Below are 17,584 nucleotides of genomic sequence, written 5' to 3'. Positions count from 1 at the left end.
GGTTTTATTTTTTTGTGAAAGTAAATTTGATTGGCATGAGGTACACAGACACATGAGTAAATATGAAATTTACGTGGTAGGTGATTTTTGGTCCTATACAATATGCGACTGCAGTAGTCCAGCTTTTAAGTACTATGATAGGGATAAGAGTATAAAATATCCTAAAGTATATTTTGCGTAGTTTTTTTATTTGAAAATGTATGTAAAAAATACCTATAATCTTTTGGACAATACTTAGATCCTCACTAGTGAGGATTTACACCATTCTGACCGGTGATGTGGACTAATAACACATGAGCACGTCCTCTTTTAATTACCAAATTAGATTTAGTAATTAACCACCATATCTGATTTGATAAGTGAATATATATCCCATTATTTTTTATTTACTAATTAAAGATGACGTGCTCAAATGTTAATAGTCCAAATCAATAGTGAGAATGGTATAAATCCTTACTAGTGAGGATCTAAGTATATCTCTAATATTTTTATATTATGCAAAAATACCCATCAATCAGACATTTGACATAAATTAATATTGTAATATCCATTTTACAATTTTTCAAAAATGTCAAAGGGATATATATTTTACTAATCTCATAGTTATTGGGGTGTTATGTATACATTATATATATATATATATATATATTGAAACTATTTTCTTTATATGTATCACTAATTTTTTTTTTTTTTGATACTTTAAGAATTTGTAAATACCAATAGGCCTGTGGCCCAGCTATACAAGGCTCCTACTTTTCGAAGGGAGGTCAGAGGTTTAAATCTCAATGGAGACAGTGTGTGTGATTCCCAACTAGGAAAAAAAAAAAAAAAACAAAAAAAAATTTGTAAATAAGATTTGAATTTTTTGAGATTTCAATTTACTTGTGTTCTACTAAATTTTTTTTCTTTATTTATTTTTTCATAGCACCACTTTTAAACAAAAAAGATAAAAAAATAAAAATTCCCAAATTGAAACTTTAGGGGTGTTTGTTGCACGTTGGATGTCCTCTAATGGTGTCATTTTCAATCATTTTACAAAATTATTTATTTTTATATATTTTATAAAATAGTTCAGGGAGGGTAATTTAGTTAATTTGGGATTTAAAGTTGTCAATGCGACCTATTTGCACCAAATTGAATGTGTTTTTTTTTTTTTTTTTTTTTTTTTTTTGCACGTGAAGAATATAATATGCACTGTACGCATACTTTAGGGTATTTTTTGCACTTGACCCTAGTATAATAATGACCTGGTAATGGCATGTCTAAATGTGTATGTTTGTGACTTTTGATCTCAAATTAAGCAAATTATTTTATTTGTTTGTGTAGAATCAGTTTACCCAGCGTTGTTTTTTTTGTTTTTTTAATCTGGTAATGACATCCACCATCGCCGTCGCCGCCACCACCCAATTCCATTCTTTCCGATGAAGCTCCAAGTATCGAAACCCAGTTCACGTCGGCGTGTTCCCAAGTGACGACAAAGCAATGGCGAGCTCCTAGTGTTGGCGACATCTGCCATCGCCGTTGCCGCCACCACCCACACAATCCCAATCCCAACCCAATACCCATAAGAGGATTGGTGCCTCAACTTGTCAAAGAAAGTGTATGTATATTATATATATATGTGGAGAGAGAGAGAGAGAGAGAGAGAGAGAGAGAGCAGGGTATGGATGGATTTATTTCGAAAGGATGAGAGGAAAAAGAAATTGGTATTTAGAGATTTCAGGGGATGGATGGGTTTAAAGGATGGCAGATTGTTTGGTCCAAATTGGGACTCACCATAATTGGTCATTGCTGGAGGAATTTGATGGAAAGCTCTTCATAGAACAGATTGTAAAATATATATATATATATATATATATATATATATATATATGTGGATTGAAAGAAAAAAATTCATTACGATAATTAGATAGATCGGAACAACTGATTTATATACATATAATGGGGTTCTTCTATTTTTTTACTAATTTATGTAAAGATTGAGATTTTACATGATTCAAAATTAAATGATTCAAACCCAGTTCAGCAGTGATGCAATTATTCAAGAACAGTTTGCAATTGCGAGTTTTAGGGCTAGAAACACACACACACACACATATAATACATATGTGATTCTCTCTGATTTTTGCTGCTTTGATTTCGAAATCCTACTTCAGTTCGATTCCATTTTTTATCTAATTTCAAGAAGTCAAACTATGGAAAGAATGGTGAAGTCCGCGAAGTTGCCGATGAAGATGAGGAAGTTGGCGAAGTGAATTAGTTTGAGAAGGAGGACAACGACGATGGGAAAAAGTCGGTCTAAATTTCAAACTGTCTCTCTCTCCTCTATTGGCACAACTCAACTAATGGGTTTCACAGATCTCTCTATGCAACTGCAATTCCCAATCTTCCTCTCAACATTCTCTCACTATATATATGCGTATGTATATGTTAGTGTGTGATACCACCGGGGAAATGATGACGGAGTCGAATTTGTAGTTTTGGGTTTATTAGTTGGGCATTTTTGGAAGAGTAAAGAGGTAAAATAGACATTATATTAATTGAGGGGTGTTTTCGCAGAAATTGAAAAGAATGGTAGTGTTTTTAGCACACCTTTTTGAATGGGGGCAAAACTGCTATGAAAAATATACTTCAGGAGTGTTTCATGCACCTACCCCTTTTTAATATATATATATAACAAATTTGTAAGTTTCATGAATTGTACCATATATTTAATGACTTGATTCACAAAATCCAGGTTGTGAATATGAAATAATCTTATGAGTTTTCAAATTCTCGAACAATAAATGTAGCTCAGCAAATGTGTGTGTTCTATTCTGCCTTTTGTTATTTAATAGCCACCAGCTCAATTTGTCCAACGCAAGACATAACTATTAAACTAAATCAATTTCTCCATTTTCAGATTAAATCATATAATCATAATCATAGTGAAACCCTTAACAACAAGGAGTCTATCTCAAACCTATAAATAAAAGCCCTAAAAACTTAAACTTGACATGGGATTATAAAGAGATGAATAATCAGAGAAAGACATTACAAGGAATTTATTAACACACGAAGCTAAAGCCACACACACACACACACACACACACACACACACACACAGAGAGAGCTTAACGAGGTCTTGGCTTAAGAGGGTGTGAGGGGGTCCTCTCATCTCTGTAACACCGTACCTTCTAGGCTTCTCAAGACGTTCTTCGTCCTCGTACATACTCTTCCATCCGTATGTGGACATCTTCTTCCTTCACACAGAAATTACAAAGAGACGGATAATATTGCTAAAGCAAAAATGAGAAGCAACTCATTACTGCCCTAGGGTCAATGAGAACTTGGAGAACACAGTAGGAATCTCCTTGATATGCAATCACTTTTAATTGAGAAGTCATTTTAAGAGTATAGTCTAACAATTTAGCAGCAATGACAAAGTTCCAAAATTTAGAACACAGCAGAATACTAAACAAAATGAAACAATTCAGATAACCAAAGAAAAGCATCCAATTTATATGAAGATTATATCAACTGACAAAATTTTGAAGAATGCCCCTTCGCTTTCTGATTAGAAAACAATATAAAAGCTTTGTACTTTGGGGCCTTAAAACTCGTTAGTATGTGCAATTGTTAGCACACACTGGATACCTTTACAAGAAGTGAAACAAGTTTGTGTAAAGATTCCTTCTTGTGGTAACCCAGACAACTATTGCAAAAAGAACAATTTCATTCGAGTTATATTAAGCTTCTTCATACATTTAAATTTTTACAATTTTTCCTATCTCAAGAGTCAGTCTAAAATCTATAGCAGATATCACAATGACCATTTTAAATGAACTCTACCAAATTCCTCCAAAGGATGATAAATGGTCCAATGAGAAACACAACTGCACTCTTATTGACCATCTATATTCCCAAATAACATATTTTTAGCTGCACTGTTCAGATGTTACACTTTTTATTGCTGGTTTCTTGTTTTACGTTCCACCACCTAGTTGTTTATAGCCTAATTTCTACATTTTCTGTTATCCAATTCTTAAATCTAGTAGCACTTTGATTATTTTCATTACCTATCTCACAAAAAATATGACAATATGTGGTCTGACTGAGATAATGAGCCTAGATAAAGCGGAATGGCGAAACAAGATTCATGCAGTTCACCCCAAATTCCTCAGAGTTGAATCCATATCAGCCGTAATATTTCACTGTTTGTCAGCAACAGCCATCAAAGAGACCTAAAATTCGACTTCACTGGCTAAATAGGTCAGTTCCTTGCAGCCTCTCTCTCTCTTGATCTCTCTCTCTATATATATATTCATAACAATAGTTTCTAATATGACAGGAGGAGAAGATTGTCCAAGGAAGTAAAAGATAAGGTAAGGGTAGGGGTGTTAAGGAGATAAATGGAAATCAAGAACTTGAAGTTGTACTTGGAGAACCAAAGCATCATTAAAGAGAACGAGAAGCTAAGAAAGAAAATGTTCTTCTTCACCAAGAGAACAGTCTTGCTATCTCAATTCGAAAAGCTATCTTTTCCTCATAACCACATGGCTCACAACAACAACAGACACTAACAGCAATATTGATTATTTAACTATGCAGAAGAAGAAGATATAGGCCTTAAATTCTTTGTTCTTCTTGACAGAAGTCTTAGCTTCTCTTTGTACCTTTTTTTACCTTTTGTTTGATCAATGTCGAAATACCTCAATTAAGGGGAAAAAAAAGACAAGAGGGTTTAATGCATTTTATGACTAATAATAGATTCTCGAAATAAATTTTAATGGTTATATATTGTGATATTGGGTCGTGTTTGTGTGCGCGTGAGAGAGAAAACACATGTTGGGGTCTTCATATATAGTAGAATTGGGTATTAGATTATAATAACCTGTTTCTAGCGTAACCTAAGTCGTATATCCCTTCCTTACAAATGCATGCAAGGTTTAGGTTCAAGTCCCCAATTAGATCATTACTGGACAATTATAGGCACTTATGTATGACTTATCTGCCATAATAACCAGCTTCTGAATTTCATGCTCTAGCAGAGGTAACTGGTAAATGCTAAGGACGTTCTACTCAACTACTTATATCATTAAAAGAGGTGATTCAATCTCGCACACAAAGCATTTTGCTTTGAAAGGACATCATGCATCATTAGAATGCCACATTAAACGAAATCTAAGAACATGAGAAACCGAATCCACCAGCAGAAATATCCCTTCCTATCATAGTTGGTCATTTTAGAACCAAGGTCACTGACTACACCAGTAAGGAGTATCTATACAATTCATTAAGATAAGATACAAGGACAACAACCAAGGAAAATATGAAATGGGCTACAGAGGTCACAAAATACCTGATTGGCTATGATCCAAATGAACATGGCTTACAAGAAGAATCAAAATTAAATTCATGCAGCTGACCCCAAGTACTACTACATGGTTTAATTATTGATTTTGTTGTTCTCACTGCTGTCACAGGCGCATGAGTGCCAGATGCAAATTATTTCATCCTCCAAAATGATAACAAAATGGAGACACAGCAGAACAAAGAAAGTTTTCCTTTTCCTACACCATAGAGTGAACTGGAGTATCTATATAACAAATTATTACCTAAAAAGAATGTTTGCCACACTTTGGAAAAATCCTTTGTGTAAAAGGTGTTAAGAAAGTCCAGTAGTGATTATTCAGTTAGGAAAATATATATATCTTTCTTTCTAGAGACACCTTTAGAGTTCAAAAAGAGATATGATTAGCACATACGATACTCAGCCCTACCATGTTGTATTCAACTCAATTGCTTCAAATAGTATGTAAAATCTATTCAATTACAAAGTACAACGTATTACTTTAGAAATAATCTTCAAAATTAGCAGATCAAAATGAATACCAGAAGATATCCCAATATTAGGCATTCTAATAGCTAAAGAAAAAATGCATCAAACACCAAATCTTGAAAATAAAACAGGGGCACAATAATATGATAGCATTTTTGAGAAAATGGTTGAGAAATCATATATATCCTTTGTGCACTACAAATTACATTTCTAGGTGAAACCAATCATCCCCACTGAACCAACCATTAGTGAAAATGGCAGGAAGCTCAAGAGTGGTGGTAAAATAACTGAATTGTAAAAGATCCTAACATACATCCATAGTTTCAGTTGTAAATACAGATCTCCAATTTTCTTCAATGATCAAAATATTTATGAACAATGTCACAGACAAATGCCACATGAAAACACAACTACAGAAACAATTAATTTAAAGCACCCACTATGAAAGAGTAAAGACGATGCAATTGAAATGCAAATTGAATACCCACAAGCTCATTTTGTTTCAAGTAAGACATAGTAATTACTAAACTAAATCAATTTCCCCAATTTCAAATTAAATCATAAATTGATAATCATCTGGCAACATCTTATGGTGGCAATCATTGCAAAACTGAGACCACCAACAACGAGGAATCCATCTCAAACCTATAAAGAAAATACCTAAAACTTAAAATTGACTAAAGAATTGAATAATCAAAGAAACGTATTTCAAGTATTTCAGCAACACGTGAAGAAGCTATACATACATAGAGAGAGACCTGAAGGAGGTTTTGGCTTAAGAGAGTGTAATGGGGCCTCTCATCTCGCTGACACCGAACCTTCTGGGATTTTCGGGGCGATCTTCGTCCTCGTAGAAGCTCTTCCATCTGTATGCCGACATCTTCTTTCTTCACACATAAATTAGCAAGAGACAGGCAATATTGCAAAGAAAGAACGATAAGGTTCTCATTCTAGTCATCCTTGTTAATATATATACATACACAGATACATATATAATGGCAGTGTATACGCAGCTCTGATAAATTAATCATGATCGTCTTCGATCATCTTTAGGACACTTCATTTGATGCAGCTGATTCCAAATTCGATTATTGTCTGCCTGTTTTTGGGTCTCTGGGCCTAAGTTTTTGTTTGTTGAACTTTTTTTTTTTTTTTTTTTCTTCCCTATTTGGTACTCACACACACTTGTCTCTTCTGAGACTTGAACCCCTGACCTTTCTTTGAGAAGTAAGAGGTTGATACTACTAGACTACTGGCCCGTTGGTGTTTGTTAAACTTTGTATAGTCCGTATGTTTACATTGGGCTGTGATACATTGGTTGTACAGTGAGATTTTCTGAACTGATGTCGATGATTTAGCTTCTGTAATGAAAAAAGAAAGGCTACTATACAATTTCTTAATTTTTTTTATTTTAATTAATAAAATTTATTTTTAACAAAGTAAATAGAAATTTTATAGACAACCAGCAAAATATACATGAATAACTGCATAAAAAGAATAAGATCACTTTGCTTACAATTGAAAGCCCATTTACCAAGTTCATAGGCAACACAGTTACAGAACCTAGGAGCCCATGAAAAGAAAACTTTATCTACTCCACGAAGCCCATGTCATTTTCAAACTGGACTTTTTAGTATTGTTCAACCAAAAGCAAGTTTGTCCTAAAAAGACTGCAATACCAGCCCAATTTATCCTAACAATCCTGCAATACGTGAAACTTTTTTTCAAGTTAGAAAAGCAAGAAAATGATTTTTTTTTTTTTTAATTTTAAATTTCAAGTGTTTGAATAGTAAGAAAAGGAAACTAAGAGGTGACATCCAAACACTTGAAATGTTTAAAACATTTGGCCCGCGTAAAGGAGATTTGAATTAATCATTGTATTCACCTGGTAGATAGAGGAGATCTAAATTCCACCAATAATTCTATGTTTTGGAGCACTAATTTTTCTTTCTTCAATTTCAAGTCCAACGCAACAAGGGCCTCGTGGTCCAATGGTATCTCCTCTACCTCTCAAAGTGGATGGTGAGAGTTCGAGTCTCCAAAGGAGCAAAGTGGGTGTGTGAGTGGTGTGTGAGTTTCTTGCCAATGACACATAAAAATAAAAATAATAAAAATTCAATTCCAAGGCACCAATTAGTACTCCCAAACTCAGAGAGTAATTAGCTTTGGAATTTTTCTAGAAATTTCAATTTGATCATATATCATCATTTGTAGTGACAGTTTTCATTTTCTGACTTAAATTCTTCAAGTATTTATTGCCTTAACTGAATATAGTCCTCCTAGAACTAGTGAAAAACATAAAATAACATTCTCAAAACCCTGATCCTGGAATATTGAAATGCATGTTTATCCCCGTCCCACATGCACCAGACAATTACCGGGCCTCTTATGTCGTAATTTTTTTTTTTTTGAAACCCACTCCAACTCAATCTATTACTTTTATGGGTTTGGTAAGGCCTAGACCATGTTTAATAATTATATGAGTTTTGGGTTAAGATCGATCATTCACTGGTTGAATCCAAAAACAGATTCAGTCTGTTTATGGTTAGACTGATGTTAAGTGTGAGGTTCTTGTCCCAAATCCGGAGAAAGTTAACGAATATATATGCAGCACTACATAATGGCTTAAAATTATATGGTATATAAGTTTTTCCCATGACAAAAGATATTAATAGACTTCAAGAAAAAAAAAAAAAAAAAGAATTATAAATATAAAATAAATAAAAAGAATGGAACCTTGCATTGGCAAACATGAATAGAATTGTTAACAGTTTTTCAAAAACGACAAATATATATATTATCTCCAGAAATTTTCTAACCTATCTGCTAATCTAATATGAATAACTTGAACAAGGTCATTAGAAAATACATCCAATAGTAAAGAAGGCCAAATATACACTACATATCAGTGGTTTTCTTACTCATAGTCCATTTAATAACCACATAAGGCACTCTATGACAGTCTCTAGCGGCCCATGTCAAACAGAAATGTGAAAAACGAGATATAAAATCACCATGGACAAGAGGAACATTGAAATGTTAAAGACAGGAGGACTAATTATCATCCCAATATCTTTGTGTAAATTGATCAAGGTTTACACCCTGCCAACTTTAAATGCATTGTAAATATTTAGGATAAAAAAAATGCCATGACACGGATCACTTGGAGTTCTTAAACACGGAGGACTAATTATCTCTTAGAGTTTCCGGGACAAGGACCTTCTACGTCCCATTATACACGTGTTTTGTCTAATGCAAGGCGCTGTAGAAGCTCAATAAGCAACAATTTATCAACCACTCTACAGTATTGAAAATTGCAATGTTAAAATGTACTGAATATGGTAATCACAAAAGTTAATCCCATCTTGACACACACAATTTTCATCTGTGAGATGCTAACTCTAAATGCAGCCACTGTTTGAGCTAGTACACATGGCATTTCAGAAACATGTTCTCTAAGTACCTAAATCACCTTTTTTACTCCACCTATGATTATAAAAACATTTTCAGCATACTTCTACTAACAATGTATACAAAATACGACAAGATCATCTGAACACATGTACCTAATCCATGACCTAAAATAAGGATTAGGCAGCATCTCAGCATGTTATCAATCCAGTCACAAATTTTTTTGTTTCATACTTCCCCACACTCTGGAAATTAAATTTTATCTGGAAACAAATAAAAAAATATATAAAAATCTAATGAAATGTTTGACTTCATGTCTTAGCAACAGAAAATCGAAGACTTTGAATACAATAATTAAGAGAAATTGGTTTCATACCAGAAGATCGAGGTGTTGGGACCACATAAGAAACAAATGCTTGGTCACCATTGGCGGGGATATCAGACCTGTTGAACTTCACTGTAAAATTGGGGCTTGGCTTTCAGGCCACCACTCTTAATGAACCGCACAAATCTCAAGAGAGTTTCTTCAGGAACTCCAAGTGACCCCACATTAATCTCAACTGTATCAAATCCCAGTTGCTTACATTCCTCGAACAATGACATTAAAAAGGAAAAACACAACACACACACAATTCAGTGCCAAGGGATTCGGCAAGTAGTCACTAAGAAAAAGATTAGAACTTATATTGTCACACCTCTATGTATTCTTTGAATGCAGATGGACCTTTGCAAAGTAAATGTTCAGCCCACCAGTCACCTGTACTGACATATACATTGTGTTTGTGGGCCATGTTTGTCACATCTTTAATGAAATCATTCCGCGTCAAACTATGAGAGCCTCCGGGTAAACTTCAACCAATCAACAAACTGTCCCATAGATTCAAAAATATCCCGTAATACATAACTAGCATAGTTAGGAGAACCAATCAACTATGTAACCTTTCTCAACTGTATAAGAATGTAACATACATTTTTCTCTCATGATCCAACCTTTAAAAATCGATATCTTAAGCCCAATAACAATATGCTTTGCTCGTCAAGCAAACCATGACAATGTTATACCATATGAAAAACAGTGTTGCATTTAGTAAGTGACTATTAGCTAACTGCATAAATAACTAAAGAAAAATGGAAACAAAGATTATATTAACCATAATGATCAACATTAGCTAGATAAATAATCTAAGATGCATGTACTTTATATTCACTTATTGAACATATACAAATGAAATTAAGGCCTTTGTAATCTGAACAACGAATGACTTCATACACAGATTTCACAGCAAATTAAAGGAACTTATAACCAAGACCCTCCGAATATGATGAAGTACATTACTGCCCAAGGGTCAATGAGAACTTCGAGAACACAGGAGGAAATTCCTTGATATGAATCTCTTTCAATTGAGCAGTCATTTAAATAGTATAGACTAAAAATTTAGCAGACAATGGCAAAGTTCCAAAATTTAGAACACAGAAGAATACTAAAAAAAAAAAAATTGAAACAATTCAGATAACCAAAGAAAACCATCCAATTGATATGAAGATTATATCAACTGATAATTTTTGAAGAATGCCCCTTCCTTTTCTCATAAGAAAAGAACATAAAAGCTTTGTAGTTTCGGCACTTAAAACTCGTTAGTATGTGCAATTAGTAGTACACACTGAATACCTTTTCAGGAAGCAAAGCAAGTTTATGTAAAGATTCCTTCTTTTAGTAACCCAGAGAACTATTGGAAAAAGAACAATTTCTTTCATGTTATATTAAGCTTCATACATTTAAATATTTCCTATTTTTCCTATCTCAAGATTCTTTCTAAAATCTATAGCAGATATCACAATGACCATTTTAAATGAACAACTCTACCAAATTCCTCCAAAGGATGATAAATGCTCCAATGAGAAACACAACTGTGCTCTAAATGACCATCTATATTACCAAAAAAAAAAAAAAAAAAAAAAAACTTATGTTATGTTTCGGGGCACCAAATCAGTGCCTTGGATTTGGGATTGGAGGAAGTTTAGTTCAAATTTTGTACTAAATTTTCTCCAATCCCAAATCCAAAGCGCCGATTCAGTGCCACCAAACATGGCATTATTTTAGATCACTGTTCAGATGTTACACTTTTCATTGCTGGTTTCTTCTTTTAGGTTCCACCACCTAGTTGCCAAGAACCTAATTACGTCATTTCCTCATATCCCATTCTTACATCTAATAGCACTTTGATCATTTTAGGTATTTATCTCATAAAAATACAATATGTGGTTTGGCTGAGATTATGAGCCTAGATAAAGGGGAATGGCGAAACAAGATTCATGCAGTTCACCCCAAATCCCTGAGAGTTGAATCCATATCAGCCGTTATATTTCACTATTCGCTGGCAACAGCCATCAATAAGACCTAAAATTTGAGTTCACTTGCTAAATAGGTCAGATCCTTGCAATCAATCAATCTATCTATCTAGGGGAGTTGAGGAAAGAGATGGAAATCAAGAACTTGAAGTTGTACTTGGAGCACTAAAGCATCATTAAAGAGAACAATAAGCTGAGAAAGAAAGCTGTTCTTCTTCACCAAGGGAGCTATCTTTTCCTCATAACCACATGCCTCACAACAACAACAAACACTAAAATAAATACTATGCAGAAGAAGAAGAAGACATAGGCCTTATATTCTTTGGTCTTCTTGACATTACCATTGTACCTTTTGTTTGATCTTTGATCCATGTTGAAGTACTTCAATCAACAGGAAAAACAAGGACAGGAGGGTTTTATGCTTTTTATTACTAAAAAAATATTTTTGATATTGATAAATAAATTTTTATGGTTATATATTGGGATATTGGGCCGTGTTTGTGTGGGCGTGAGAGAGAGAGAGAGCACATGTTGGGGCCTTCAGATATAATAATATTATGTATTAAATTATATTAATCTGTTTCTAGCTTAACCCAAGTCATAAATCCCTTCCTTACAAATGCATATAAGGTTCAAGGTTCCAGTCCCCAATGAGAAAATTATTAGGCAATTATAGGCACTTATGTATGACTTATCTACCAAAATAATAATAATAATAATAATAATCTGCTTCTGAATTTCATGCTGTAGCAGAGATAACTGGTGAATGCCAAGGACATTATACTTATCATTAAAAGAGGTGATTCAATCTGGCACACAAAGCATTTTCCTTTCAAAGATCATCATGCTTCATTAGAATGCCAGTGAAGCACAGAAATGGATACAAGACACGGTTACGACACAACACAGACACAGCGACACGGCAAATCCTAAAAAATTAGGATACAGGAATATATTATAATGTATATGATATTGTACTTTACGAAAACTATGAGTAACATTATTTTTTATCAACCTAATAATGAAAAACAAATTAAGTTTTGCTGCGAAAAAGAAAAAATGATAAAAACAGGTTTAAGAAAGATTGAAAAAAAAAAAAAAAACAAAGAAACACAGGGGATTAGGATTTTGTTAGGAAAAAAAAAATTAGGGTTTAGTTAAAAATAAAGGTAAGAATTCATGTAAACAAGAGGAAAAAAGCGGAAAAAAGCACAAGAGATATAAAAAGAATTTTGTTGCGAAAGGAAAAAAAGAAGTATCTAGGGTTTGTGAAGAAGAAAAAAAAGAGGACGAAAAAGAAGATAGAAAAGAAGAGAAAGAGGGCGGAGAGAGAGAGACAATTCACCGGCAACGAAGCTTGGTCGGTGGGAGAACAAGCTAGAGTCAAAGATGATTGTGCAAGAGTTTGAACCTTTGAACTAAAATATAAGCATAAATATCTGATTGTTTTAATATAAAATTGTTTTATAAAACAACTTTTAACTAATTATGTAATGATTATTAAACAAATTCTCATAGTGACACTTCAACCTAGCTTCCTTTCTAAAACTTTCTTAAAAATCCCCAAGAATGCCTTATAAAAAAATTTAAAATAAAAATAAAAAAATCTCCAAGAATGGGATACGCTTGTCCACGGCGTGTCCGAATATTCAAAATAATAGATAAACAAATTCACACATTTTTTTGGCGTGTCCAAAATGTGTTGGGGCGTGTCCGGTGCATGTCGGTGCCCGACACTTATTCTTTGCCCTTTTAGGCGTGTCCATGCTTCCTAAAATGCCACATTTAATGAAATCTAAAAAGATGAGAAACCGAATCCACCAGTAGAAATATCCCCTTCTATCATAGTTGGTCATTTTGGAACCAAGGTCACTGACTAGTGACTATACCTGTAAGGAGGATCTATATAATTTACTAAGATAAGATACAAGGACGGCAACCAGGGAATATATGAAACGGGCTACAGAGGGCACAGAAAACCTCTGAGTTTATGATCCAAACGAACATGGCCTTCAAGCTGAATCAAAAATTAATTCATGAGCTGACCCCAAGTACTACTACATGGTTTAATTATTTATTCCGTTTTTCTTGCTGCTGTCATTAACCTTTCTCAGTACCCACGGTAACGGTGTAGATGATGATTTTTGGACACGCGCGAGTGCCAGGCGCAGATACAAATTTAGGCTCAAATTATTTCAACCTCCAAAATGTTAACAAATGAGGCCATGGCGACAATCAAAGTTTTTTTCTCCTAGAGTGATCTGGAGTGTCTATATAACATATTATTACCTAGAAAGAATGTATGCCCACTTAAGGAAATTCTCTTGTGTAGAAAGTTGTTAGAAAGTTCAGGTGTGAGTATTCAGTTAGCAAAATATGAATTTCTTTCTTTTATCATACTCAGCCTACAATGTATCCAACTCAAGTACTTCAGATATTATGTAAAATCCATTCAATTACAAAATACAATGCATTACTTTAGGAATAATCTTCAAAATAAAGAAACCAAATTGACTAGCAAAAGATATCCTGATATTCAGCATTCCAATAACTAAAGAAAAAATGCATTAAGACTAAAATTTGAATATAAAACAGGGGCGCAACAATAGGATAGCATTTTGGTTAGGTTGCTTGAGCAAACACTGGCAAACAACAATGCCAATTTTGAACATTACAGAGAAGTTGAAATATACCCTTCGTACATTAGATATTGCATTTCTATATGAAACCAATAGTTCCCACCGGACCAACCATTAGTGAAAGTGGCAGGAAGCCGAAGAGTGGAAACAAAAGAATTGAATTGTACAAGATCCTAGCATTTATCTAGGTAAATATAAATCTCCAATTTTCTCCAATGCTCGGAATATTTATGAACAATGTCACCAAATTCAACATGAACACACCAACTACAGAGCAATTTAAGACGTGAACACCCAACATGAAAGAGTAAAGATGATGCAGTTGAATGCAGCAATTTGGATCACCACAAGCTCAATTTGCTTCATGTAAGCCATAATTATTAAACTAAATGAATTTCTCAGTTTTCGAATTAAGTCCTACAATCAAATAATCATCAGGCAACAACTTATGCTGGAATTATTGCAAAAATTGAGACCACTAACAATGAGGAATCCATCTCAAACCTATAAATAAAAACCCTAAAACCTAAACAGACAAAAGCTAAATTTATATAGTTCACATTATATAGAGAGAGACCTGAAAGAGGTTTTGGCTTAACAGGTGTAATGGGGCCTCTCATCTCGGTAACACCGAACCTTCTAGGCTTCTCAGGCCGATCTTCGTCCTCGGAAAACCTCTTCCATCTGATTGCCTACATCTTCTTTCTTCACACAGGTATTGCGAAGACACAGATAATATTGCAAAGTGTAAACGATAAGGAACTCGCTTTAGCCACCATTAATATACATAGATACTACATAGAACGGCAGTGTATGATCTCTGGCATGGGCATTCCATTTTCAAGAAATGTTGAAAATTTGTTTCGTCATCGTCTTACTATTATTCTACTCAGATATAGGGCACACGAGTAAAAATCACCAGTCAGCAATTTTGTTAAGAAGCTTAGTGGAATGATAATAATAAGACTATTATTAGAAATCTATATATATATATATAATAAGACTAAAATATGCTGAAGATAAGTTTTTAAAACAAAATAATAAATATAAAAAATAATTTCTCTATGGATAATATTTTTATTTATGACATTACAACTGTTCAAGAGAAGTAGATAATTTTTTATTTATTTAGGGTTTTTCTTTGCATAATAAAAGAAAAAAATTAGTTGGAAGAGAGCTGTTTAGTATAGAAAGTAAATGTCGGATAGATACATAACATGTAGAATTCTATATAAATGTTGGAGAGATACATAACATGTAGAATTCTATTACAAAATGATTTATTCTTAGAAAAATATGATTAAGATGCATAGAGAAGCTTAATCATATAAAATGAAAATCATTAGATGGCCCTCCCATCCATCTTCAGTAAGTGCAATCAACAAACCAATCGGCCTTCTTTTTGACTTTCCAGTATTGGGGATATCGATATTTGCAGCAAGCTTAAGCCCGTGTCTACAAGCCCATAACTCTGCTGAAACCAAGCCCAATTTACTTGATTATTTGTTTATTTTTTTAATGACGGTATGTAAATAGGAATATATATATATAATTGGGCAAAACAGTGTGGCAATTTTGTCCCAGCAACATGGTAAAATGAGAGCTGGCATTCCCATGGAGCAAGAACTTGAGGTGAAGTGAAATTTATCATGTATGGAACTGTTTGTGTTTTGTAACATGAACATAGAAATTTCAAGTATTTATTGCCTTAACTGAATATAGGACAAGTCCTATAACTAGTGAAAAAGACCTTTCCTTTTTAACTGTAAATCAACATAAGATACATGAAAACATATAAGTTCCTCAAAAACCTGGTTTGGAATCTTTAAATGCATGTTTGGGAGAATATTTCAAACTTTGAGCTGTCCATGCATCCTAGCCAGTAGCCATCCCAACAGATTCGTCGCTTGCCGGTGATGCCCTGCTTTCCTTCTCCCCCATGAAAGGAATCCAAATCTAAAAGCAAAAAAAGCAGAATAAAGAAATTTTTTGAAGACAAAAGAAGCCTTTCCCTCCATTATTACAGCTAATCTTGTTAAGATATGATATTAGTCTGCATCCACTCTTCTACTTTATTCAGATTCTCTCCTCATGAAGGACAAGTAATCAAAGGGCCATGCTAATAAAGAGAGATATTCCTTATATAAAAACTTCTCCCATCTTTTCTTTCTCAAACATCTCTTTCAGAGCTTTCAGTCTGCTAAAATGGCAAAACAAATAGGCCTTCTCATTTGTCTCTTGATCATCATATTGGACGTTGCAGCAGGTATTCTCGGCATTGAAGCTGAAGTAGCTCAGAACAAGGTATGCGTCAAAAAATCTTTTGCATAACAGAATGGAAAACTATAATTGTGTTGCTGCAACTAATTTTTGTTGTTTTGGCACAGGTGAAACATCTTAGGCTGTGGATATTCGAGTGTAGAGATCCGAGCTTCCAGGCTTTCAAGCTCGGGTTGGCTGCTGCAGTGCTTCTTGCCCTCGCGCACGCCATTGCCAACTTGTTTGGTGGCTGCACTTGCATTTGGTCCAAGGATGAACTGAATAAAGCACCTCCCAACAAGCAACTAGCTGTGGCCTCCCTCGTTTTCTCATGGTAATTTACTGTTTCATATTCTATATTTTGTATTCATTTGTGAGTTTTATGGTAACATTGTCTTAATTGCTTCAAATTTTGAGCATGTCATAAGATTTCATCTGAACTCGTTCGATTCATTAGGATTATACTAGCCGTTGGATTCTCGATGCTGATGATAGGGACTTTAGAGAACTCGAAATCAAGAAAATCATGTGGGCTATCACACCATCGTGTTCTATCTATAGGAGGGATTTTGTGCTTCCTTCATGGACTGTTTGCAGTTGCTTATTGTGTTTCAGCCACTGCCATTGGAGATGAAGAGAGGAGGATTCCACAGGGAACCCGTGTTTGATGTTTTTTATTTATTTCCTAGTTTTGTTTCTCTGTTAATCTCTCTAACTCCACACTCCACAGCTTCAAAATACAAGCAATCTTTATCATGTCACATACCCCTCTCCATATATCGCCAATGTCGATTTCTTTTTCTTGCCGCATTGTGATCCTGTAACGATTTGTTTGAGACATCGTCACAATGTTGAGATCCTGTAAATCGATTTGTTTGAGACAACATTGTAACAAGATCATAGGCCCATTTAATTTTTTTTATTTTGTTTTTTGAGTTTTTGTCTTGGCAAGAAACTCCCACAAAGGGGACTCAAATCCTAAAAGAAAAAAATTAATTTTAAACAGGAAATCATAAAACCCCTCTTTTTCTTGGGAAGTAAAATCTTATTGACAGCAATGACAGCAACTAACACAGCATTTCCAATAGCTCCATTCTCTTCTGTT

General features: G+C 34.1%; 1 protein-coding gene and 1 long non-coding RNA gene across 4 annotated transcripts; one reads left to right on the top strand and one right to left on the bottom strand.

Annotated features, from left to right (window-relative positions):
- Positions 1-2,873: 2,873 nt before the first annotated feature.
- LOC132307518 (uncharacterized) lies at positions 2,874-15,172 on the bottom strand. 3 transcript variants are annotated; one of them, XR_009482254.1, is made up of 5 exons: positions 14,798-15,172; positions 9,928-10,099; positions 9,609-9,792; positions 6,568-9,495; positions 2,874-3,242 (listed from the first exon to the last, which is right to left on the bottom strand). It is a non-coding gene; the product is annotated as an uncharacterized LOC132307518 (long non-coding RNA). The 3 variants fall into 3 exon arrangements; XR_009482252.1 differs by having other exon boundaries at positions 9,609-10,099; XR_009482253.1 differs by having other exon boundaries at positions 6,568-6,708; positions 9,609-10,099.
- A 1,103-nt stretch (positions 15,173-16,275) lies between these two features.
- Positions 16,276-17,328, top strand: LOC132307509 (protein DESIGUAL 2-like). The gene is made up of 3 exons (XM_059805302.1): positions 16,276-16,524; positions 16,608-16,813; positions 16,937-17,328. The coding sequence occupies exons 1-3, from the start codon at positions 16,426-16,428 to the stop codon at positions 17,145-17,147; spliced, it is 516 nt and encodes a 171-aa protein (XP_059661285.1). The 5' UTR covers positions 16,276-16,425; the 3' UTR covers positions 17,148-17,328.
- The last annotated feature ends 256 nt before the right edge of the window (positions 17,329-17,584 follow it).

This window comes from Cornus florida, unplaced genomic scaffold, assembly GCF_030987335.1.
Source record: "Cornus florida cultivar Cherokee Brave unplaced genomic scaffold, ASM3098733v1 CherokeeBrave_3.0.0_Hap2_Chr01, whole genome shotgun sequence".
Classification (NCBI taxonomy): domain Eukaryota; kingdom Viridiplantae; phylum Streptophyta; class Magnoliopsida; order Cornales; family Cornaceae; genus Cornus; species Cornus florida.
Note: the sequence above shows the minus strand (reverse complement) of the source record. Positions and strands in the feature narration are given on the sequence as shown.

Excerpts from the sequence above, each read along its gene's own strand:
- LOC132307509 (XM_059805302.1), top strand. The coding sequence starts at position 16,426 with ATGGCAAAACAAATAGGCCTTCTCATTTGTCTCTTGATCATCATATTG. Across the intron at positions 16,525-16,607 it reads CTGAAGTAGCTCAGAACAAG|GTGAAACATCTTAGGCTGTG; the intron begins GTATGCGTCAAA and ends GTTTTGGCACAG. Across the intron at positions 16,814-16,936 it reads GCCTCCCTCGTTTTCTCATG|GATTATACTAGCCGTTGGAT; the intron begins GTAATTTACTGT and ends TCGATTCATTAG.